The sequence below is a fragment of the Belonocnema kinseyi genome, chromosome 9 (genome assembly GCF_010883055.1).
Source record: "Belonocnema kinseyi isolate 2016_QV_RU_SX_M_011 chromosome 9, B_treatae_v1, whole genome shotgun sequence".
NCBI lineage: Eukaryota > Metazoa > Arthropoda > Insecta > Hymenoptera > Cynipidae > Belonocnema > Belonocnema kinseyi.
Genome location: NC_046665.1, coordinates 67551650 through 67561340, shown reverse-complemented (window position 1 = coordinate 67561340; position 9691 = coordinate 67551650). Strand labels below are relative to the sequence as shown.

Genomic DNA, 9691 nt, shown 5'->3' with positions numbered 1-9691 from the left:
AATATATATAATCAAATGAGATTTAGCATGATTCACAGTTGAAACATTTTTTTTTGATACCTGAAAAGTAATAAATAATATTTATTATAATATGAATAATAATATTATATCTTTTATAAAAGCTGATACTTCTACAAAAGTCATGTGTTATAAATAGAATGTTTATAAATTTTCCAACATTTTTAATATTTGTGCTTTTTTATCCTCTCCAGTGGTTTAATTGAAACTTTCAAATTATCTAATACTTTATTGGAAATATTATATGTATGTATTATGCGTTAGCGCTTTTCGATGGAAATTAGTATTTTTTAAATAGAATTTTAGTATAAAATTGTAGATTGCGTTTGCGCTTTACACGAAATATTTTTCTTTTAAAACTAAGATTATTATCATAAGAAAAAGTTTTAGAATCTTTTCAGAATTTCGGATTACCTTTTTGTTTTTTGACAGTAATTGGTATTTTTATTTTAACAAAAGCAAAATGCAGTTTTTGAACAGTTTCAGGTTATAATAACATTTTCCACAGGAAATCGGTTATCTTAAACAAGAATCATTATATTTCGAAAAAGATTTAAAATTCTGAAACGGCCCAGTCTCAGAGTTTCACTGTATTTTCAATAAAATATTATTACATTTCACAGAGTATTTACAATTCTTCTCAACTCTAAGTATTTTTGGTGTGTCTTACCTGAGAAATTGGTATTTGATCATATTTAAAATAATTTTTGTTTAAAATAATAAACTTTAAAAGCTATAACATGTTCGGATTATGTTAATGTTCTTCCTGGAAAATATACATTTTTGTTAGAAAATCCTCAGATTTTCATACGATACATAATTTTTAAACAATTTTTGGTTACGTTGGAAATTCATATAAAAAATTGGCATTCCAAACAAAAATCATTATCATTTGCATATGATTTGGAAAGTTTTTATAATTTGGGACCATATTAGGGTTATTTTATTTACTATTATTTTCAATAAAATATCATTAGATTTAAAGAAGACTAATAATTTTAAAAAAATGTAGGTTGTGTTGACGTTAGAATCGAAAATTGGCGTTTTCTCATAAAAAATGTATACTTTTCATTTAGCAAATCATAAGAAGTTTCAAATTATCATTATTACTCAGTTTATCATTCATAATCGGCTCTAATTTGCTAACAATGGGAAGGTCAACCGCGGCAAGCCAGCACACGCCCGCATCCCAGGCAGTCAAGTGTCCCCCCTTGGGTTTAAGTATTGTACAAAAAATTTTAGGTTGGCGGCCCTCCTGTTCCCCAGAAAGAGCGAGAAAAGTTTAGGAATCGCTGCTGTATACTAAGGTGGAAATAAAACCGTCCTGTCATGCGAAAATAAAACCCTCTAATTACGACCTGATGATCTGAGGAAGCGAAGTTTCAATCTAGCCCATTGACAAGACGCGCTGATGACCCGCTACGGCTTTACAGACACGCCTGTTAATTAGCAGGTTCACTCGGCAGCCTACACACCACACAGGCTCAATTCTTCAAGAAATCCTTTAATTCAGGACAGCTGCAAAGATCTTATACAGCATGATCAAACAAGTTATTGGCCTGTAATTCTCTGGGTTGGTCAAATCGCCTTTTTTCGGCAGGAGTATAGTGCGTCCTAAAAACAGCAATTGTGGAATGAGCGTTTCCGCCTTTATATATGATGTAAATATGCGGGCCAGATGTTGGTATGTAGAATTAAGCCTCTTCCACCAGAAGTTCTTGGTACCATCTGGTCCTGCAGCGGAAAAGTTCTTCATGTCCCTAACTGCTTTTTTCATCTCGTCCGCATTGATTTGTGGACATTCCTCTTTAGCTGTAATGAGTTTGACGTAAAACTCCTTGAAGCGAATGATATTTTTATTATCTTCTTTCAACTCTAGTGTTTTCGGGATGTTGTATATCTCTCCCAACAAATTTCTACCTCCTGAGCTTGAGTGGATTTTCGGCAGAAACAGAGACATCGCTGAAGCGACATAGGTCATCGAGAACCATTTGATCTGTTGTGTTTCGCACAAGGCACACAGACGTTTAGAAAGTAAGTTTTTTTCTCTTTTCTGAGTTTTCAGCGAGGAAGGTTTTCCACTCATTAAGAGTAATAAAATTGTGCGTGCGAGCCAAACTAGGGGTTGTCCGATAGTGGGGGTGTGTATGACTGGAGTCAAGGGGTATAGTTAAGTTTGCCGAAAGGGCAGTTGTCTTGTGTAGCTCGTCGAGCACAGTTCAATCTCGAGTGATTTTTCTGAAAATAAATTCTAAGTTTTATTCTACCCTTTTTTTAAATGAATGTCTCCTTTTCCTGCTATTTCATTTTGAGTCAACTACTAACCCATCTTGTTTTTTGCGTCTGACATTTTATCTGGCGACCGTTACAGGACTAACTGTTTTTGTGTATTGTGTTAATCGCGGGTTAGCAAAATGGATGTGCTCAAGAAAAACAGAACTGCGCAGCGTTCCGCCTTCACAAAGGCGTACAATGCTGTGAGTGCACTGCTCGACGTGGAGAATCCAGAGTTAGCTGAAGTTACTAGTGCGGTCTCGATTTTTATAGAAAAAATGGACATTTTGAACGTGACTATGAGTGAAATTTATGACGCTATGTATGCTGACAACGATACGATCAACGAGCAGATTGAGAAGGAGACGGATGAAGCAGATGTTTACAAGCGCAAGTTTTTCCATACGAAATATAAAGTGGATGCCTTGAAAGCGCCTGCCAATAGCCATGTGTCTACCGGTTTGAACAATAGAGTGAATAACAGTGCTGCAATTCAAAGTGAAGCTTCAACGACGTTCAAATTGCCGAAAATTGAACTCGTGCCCTTCAGCGGTGAATTAAAAGAGTGGCTTGGTTTTTGGAGCTTATTCAAGAAAATTCACGAGGACAAGCGCATCGATAAAGAAGACAAGTATCGTTATTTGCTACAATCCATGGTTACCGATTCGCGCGCTGACAAACTAATAAAGGGTTATCCGCCGACGGCCGAGAACTACAATAAAGTGATCGCGAGTTTGAAGGTTCGTTTCGGGCGCGATGACTTGCAAATTGAAGTTTATGTGCGCGAATTATTGCATTTAGTTTTGCAGAATGCCATTAAGAAAAAACAGAGAAATGAATTAGGCGCTCGAAGTCATAAAGCCGCGGAGCCATTGTCGATGATGTACGATAAACTCGAGTCGCATCTAAGGGCGTTAGATAACCTTCGGCGTTACGACAGATAAGTGTGCGGCGATGTTATTGCCGCTAGTAGAGTATCTCTATGGCAGTGCAAGGCTTCGATTTGGGCCACAGTGACAAGGTCAATGTGCAGCAAAAGAGAAATCGAAGAAATTCGCAGAGCAATAACGTGCCCAATGCCATGGGGTTATTCGCGGCAGAAAGTAAGACACATACGTGCGTGTTTTGCGAGTCTAAGGAACATAAAAGTGTCAATTGTCCGAAAGTTCGTAGTATGCTCTACAATGAGAAGCAAGAGTGTGTGAAGCGCAGGCGCGCTTGTTTCAAGTGCTTGTTTACTGGTCACGGATACAAAGATTGCCGTGTTAATGTAAAATGTGATCAGTGCGGGCGCAAACACGTGACCATGATGTGCCGCGAGGACAAAGGTGACAATTTCAGTGCAAAGAAGAATCATCCGAATCCGTCGGAAATTGTACGAAAAGAATGTAATTTAGCCAATTTTTTCGGAAGTACGTCAGTTTTTCTACAAGTGTTGATTGTGCGTTCAAGTGGACCGAACGGTGAAAAACTCGTGCGCGCGCTAATCGATTCAGGCTCGCAAAGATCGTATCTTTCTAAGGCGGCGGCTTGTGAAATGGGATACAAAGCAACGGGCGAGCAACGTATGCGTCATTTGTTGTTCGGTGGAGACAGCCCCAATGCAGTGATCCACAAGAAGTATCAAGCTCGATTGAGCAGTGTTAATTCCGACTATGCGTGTAATTGGGAAGTGCTCGATCAAAATATGACCTGTGACAAAATTTCTACAATACCCAAAGGAGAGTGGTATGATGTACTAAAATTGATGAACATTAAGCTCACAGACTACTGTGATAGTGACGAGCCGATCGAGCTGTTAATTGGTACCAATGTTGCCGGAAAATTGTTGACGGGCCGTCATGTCCAATTAAAGTGCGGGCTCGTCGCGCTTGAAACTTTGTTAGGATAGACGGTGATGGGATCAGTCCCCGGCAAGCAAAAAGAAGACGCCGTAATTTCAGCAATTTCCATGCACGTGGCGAACTGCAATGTGGAGGATTTATGAGCCCTCGGCACTTTGGGGATTAAGGATCCTCTCACTCGCAAATCAAAGGCAGAGCAGCAGCGAGACATGTACACCGAGTTTCTTAAAAGTGTAAAAGTGAACGAGGAAGGGCGCTACGAAGACCCATTGCCGCAGCTGGAAGCGCATTCTCGAGTGCGTGACAATAAGACAATTTCCGAGCGTCGCCTCTCGTCTTTGGTGAAAAAATTGAAGGTCGACGGTTTGTACGAGGATTATGATGCTGTTTTCGAGGAGTGGCGAGATGAGGGAATCATCGAGTACGTGCCAAACGACGCAGCCGAGACCATTGGGCACTACCTTCCCCATCGCCACGTTGTAAAGGTGAACAGCACTACAGCAATTATGCCCGTCTTCGACGCGTCAGCCAAGCTGCCTCCGCATCCAGCGCTCAACAAATGTTTAGAGAAAGACCCCAACTTCATCGAGACCATCACGGACGTTTTATTGAGGTATAGAGAAGGTAGTATTGGCGTAATTGCAGATATTAAGAAAGCGTTTCTACAAGTCAGTGTTGATCCGAAAGATAGAGATTTTTTGCGTTTCTTTAAGTTTAACGAATTCGGGACTAGGGTGATTTTCCGACATTGTAGAGTTGTTTTTGGCATATGTAGTAACCCTTTTATTTTAGCAGCTGTAATTCGATTACATTTAGAAAAGATTCTTAAAAGCATAAAGGAGGATTTTTCCCGTAGATTTTTCGGAGCAGTATATTATTAAGTTACTTGCTAGTTTTTATGTTTAACAATTGTGTGACTAGCGTAAATTCTTATGATGATCTGAATAGTTTTATGGCTGAAGCAAAAAGAGCGATGGAGTCAGCAAAATTTGATTTACGCGGTTGGGAGTACACTTGTGATTTTACCGAGAATAACGAAGTGGGAGTTTTGGGTATAATTTGGGACAAGCAATGCGATGTTCTGTGCATTAATAATTCGGGTTTTGAAAACATGAGTGTAGACCGAGTGACGAAACGAATTATGCTTTCCTCGGCACACCGGGTTTTCGATCCATTAGGTTTTGTTTGCCCCGTTGCACTGGCTTCGCGACTATTATTGCAGGAGACTTGGTCGAAAGATTTATGGTGGGATGACGAAGTCGAAAAAGATATTAGCCAGCGTTTTAAAAAATGGATCGATATGTTACAATTTTTAAACAAAGTTCAGTTGCCGCGGTGTTTAATTGGCGACGTTGAAGGGAATAGTAAGATCAGTTACACACGTTTTGCGATGCCAGCAAAATCGCGTACGCCGCAGTTACGTTTATACGGATCGAACACAAGTCAGGCGTGAGCGTCAGATTCGTACAAGCCAAGGCGAGAGTAGCACCGTACGAGGCGAAAATGAGGCGAGACATAGTATACCGCGATTAGAACTGCTTGCCACATTGATCGGCGTACGATTGACCGTCTCTATCATAGAAGCTATGAAATTAAAAAATGTTGAAATTCATTATTGGTCGGACTCGTCGACAGCTTTAACATGGATTCATCGCGATATTAATTGAGGCACATTTGTTTTCAATAAAGTCAAAGAAATACGGGAATTCTCGAAAAAGGAACAATGGAAGCATATACCCGGGAACTTAAACCCGGCAGACCTTCCGTCGAGATCATGTACGGTGAGTCAGTTGTTGAAATCCCAATGGTGGAAGGGCCCCGAGTGGTTGCAAGACACACGGACTTGGCCTATCCCAAATTTTGCCTGCAACGAAGAAAAAGTGAACCGGGAGAGAAGAAAGACCGCAATAAAAGCGAACGATTCGGAAGACAGCTCTCTCGTGTGTTTATTGAACGATGGCGACGATGAAATTCCATGGTATTTCAACCATTATTCCAGTTACGCTAAGTTATGCCGCGTATGTGCCTCATTAAAAATATTCTGTTTTAATTGCAGAAACACTCTTAATTGTCGAACGGGTCGTCGATTATCGGGCGAAGAAATTCAAAATGTAGATTTAGATATCGCAAAATTAATTTAAGCAGAGAGTTTTACAAATTTAGATGATAGAAAAATACAACATTTAAAGCCTTTTTATGATAAAAACGGCGTAATTAGATAAAAGACAAAAATTCTTTTGCGCAAAGATACTTTTAATTTTCGGTGTCCGATTATTTTACCCGCGAATCACGGTGTCGTCAAATTAATTATAAAAAAGAAGCACGAGCAGTCTAATCATGCGGGAGTCCAAATAACGTTAAGCACGTTGAGGGAAAAATTTTGGATTTTAGGAGGCAGAAAGACAATAAGATCCGTAATTAAAAGATGTGTAGACTATTGCCAACATGGTGCGCGACCGCTTGAAATGACACCGCCGTTCTTGCCGTTAGAACGCATTAGAGAGGCAGCCGTATTTGAAATAATAGGCGTTGATTTTACGGGTCCGGTATATCTGAAGGGCGGCGAGAAAGCATGGATCTGTATATTTACCTTTGCTGTTTTTCGCGCGGTACATTTTGAAACTCTCAAGTCGTTAGATGTAGCGTCTTTCCTTATGGCACTTAGAAGACACATCGCTCGAAGGGGGAGGCCGTCGATAATTTTCAGTGATAATGGCACTAATTTTGTTGGTTTGAGTAACGAGCTTGAAAGAGTAGATTTAGAGAAGGTCACTGGAGACGAAAATCTTCAAGGCATTGAATGGAAGTTTAATCCGCCGTCTACTCCGTGGTGGGAAGGTTTTTGGGAACGTCTTATCGGAATTTTAAAAAGGTTATTGAGGAGGACCCTCAAGAAATCTTGCTTGGATTATGTTGAAATGCTCACAGTGTTACTCGACTGCGAAGCAATAATCAATCCGCGCCGATAACGTTTATGGCCGACAATGACAATGAAATAATACCGCTATCTCCATCAAATCTTTTGCTTGACCTTAAAGAAATAGCAGTTTAAGATTTAGATCACATAGAAAGGTGTTGTTTGAAAAAACGGTTTGTGCATCGTCAGATAATTAAGGATGATTTGCGAAAGAGATTTAGGAATGAGTATTTAGGTTCGTTAAGTTACCCTAAGCGAAATTATGATGTTACTAGAGTTAAAATTGGTGATCTCGTTTTAATTGGTAACGATCATAGCAAGTGCCTCGACTGGCCGTTGGCAAGGGTGAAAGACTTGTATAAAGGTAAAGATGGAAACATTCGTGTTGCGAGGTTAATTACTGCAAATGGCGAATTGACTAGACCTATTCAGCGAATTTTTCCACTTGAAATTAACAATGAATCTAATAAAGACGATCCATCGAACACGTGTGAGAAACAATGTGCAATTACTCGAAGTGGAAGAATTGTAAGACAACCCAAACGTTTTGTACCTAAGCAATAGTATTTGTATCCGTTCTGTCCTGTTTATTATTATTAGGTATCAGTATGTGAGAATAACAAAATTTAATAGTTGTTAATTCAGTATCTATCCGTGTAATTTTGTTTGTATTAGTTTTTTTTCTTTCTCATTTGTGAATATGTAATGCTGAATAGCATGCGTGTGATTGAGATGATACTGTTACAGCATCTCAATAGTGGGAGGATGTTGTGTTTCGCACAAGGCGCACAGACGTTTAGAAAATAAGTTTTTTCTCTTTTCTATGTTTTCAGCGAGGAAGGTTTTCCACTCATTAAGGGTAATAAAATTGTGCGTGCCCCTTGGGGCGCGTCAAGGATTAACGGAGTAGCGTAGAGCAATACAAAATGGGCCTACGAGCCAAACAAGGGGTTGTCCGATAGTGGAAGTGTGTATGACTGGAGTCAAGGGGTATAGTTAAGTTTGCCGAAAGGGCAGTTGTCTTGTGTAGCTCGCCGAGCACAGTTCGCTCTCGAGTGATTTTTCTGAAAATAAATTCTAAGTTTTATGCTACCCTGTTTTTTAAATGAATGTCTCCTTTTCCTGTTATTTCATTTTGAGTCAACTACTAACCCATCTTGTTTTTTGCGGCAAACATTTTATGATCCTTTCTGGCCTTTCTCTTCCTCTTCTGCATTATCCTTCTTGCGTCAGAAAACACCCATAATTTTTCAACAATATTTTGCTTGATAGTTGTAATCGTAATAACAACCAACCCCTTTGCATTGGTTTTTTATGTTTTCAGGGGGGGGGGTCAAAGGGAAAGGGGTAATGGAACTTACAATTTTTGGACTGAAAGTAAGGTAGGTTTTAGTAAGGGATAGCTATTTTTATTCTTCTGGATTATACTGGCATCATGTTAGAACTGAAGTCTCTTATTCCCCGTTTGAAGACTGTGGTGGGCCTGAAAAGAACTGATATTCTGGGGATCCTAAAAAGGACCATTTGTTTTATGCGAAGTGAGAAACACCTGCAGACAATGGGTCTCACTTACTTATATCCTCCGGATGAACGTCACGTCGTAGGTGCTCGGATATTTCGGGCTATTTGGGATCATATTATTCTTCTTCTGGTACTGGCCGAGTTTCATCCAACAAGGAAGGACCCACAGGTTCGGGGTTGCCTAGACTGCCCCTCGAAGAGGGTGGGAGGAACACGTTCTTAATTAGATACGCTGCCAGATCCTAGAATGAATCGACGCCATCCTTGATTGGACAGTCGGTGTAGATTTGATATGTGCTCTTGGACTAAAATTCCGATTCGTAGAACTCCACGTAATCAGATTCGAGGGACAGGGTTGGTTCGAGGACAGGTTCGGTGGCCATTTTGGACACATCGGGGTTGAAATCGAGGACGGATGGTTGGTCGTCTGCTGAGGTCTCTACCCAGAGACAAAAAGAATCCCGCGATTTGGGTCTTAAACGACGGCGTTTATTTAATCTATTCTTCCTACCTGTTTTTGGTGTTGTCTCCTCCATGGGAAGCCCCTTGGACGGCGTGAAAACCTGAAAATGAATACAACAACAAGCTTGCAGAGAGAGACATATCTTGACGCTTAGTCGGCACCCCAAAAGCGCCCGGATCGGTAACCAATGGGTTTTCAAGTTAGTTCGATAAGTGTCGAGTGTGGGTGTGAGTACTGTGTGGGTACAGACACATGCACTTACAATTGGCACCCTAAAGGTCACCCTTGTGGCAACCAATAGGTACCCGACGAGAGGTCCCACAAACAATCACGAAAGTGTTCATCCTTTTTTGTAGAGTCCCGCATGCAAGGATAAGGCAGAATACTGTGAGAGGTCACTCGTTGTCCCAGAGTCAACGCTAAAGTTACTTCTTGCAGGTGCCATTCTGCTTTTGTCACGATTGTTACACCTTCACTTGGGGGTTATTCCTTCAATGAACCACCGTCAAAAATCCCCGCATCTGTTTATTAATTATGGTAACAATATTCAGCAGAAAAACTTTGTACAGGGACCCATTATCCGCATTCCGAAGACAATCAGTCAGTCGGACAATCAGACCCTGTATGGCGAGAGATTTCGAACAATGCGGTTCA

At 40.4% G+C, this 9691-nt stretch overlaps 2 protein-coding genes across 2 annotated transcripts; both read left to right on the top strand.

The window, feature by feature from the left end:
* Positions 1 to 4345: 4345 nt before the first annotated feature.
* LOC117180579 lies at positions 4346 to 5017 on the top strand. Its single transcript, XM_033373073.1, has one exon. It carries the CDS (start codon positions 4346 to 4348, stop codon positions 5015 to 5017), a length of 672 nt encoding a protein of 223 aa, XP_033228964.1.
* Positions 5018 to 6601: 1584 nt separating this feature from the next.
* LOC117180578 lies at positions 6602 to 7105 on the top strand. Its single transcript, XM_033373072.1, has one exon. The coding sequence runs from the start codon at positions 6602 to 6604 to the stop codon at positions 7103 to 7105; it is 504 nt and encodes a 167-aa protein (XP_033228963.1).
* Positions 7106 to 9691: the final 2586 nt, after the last annotated feature.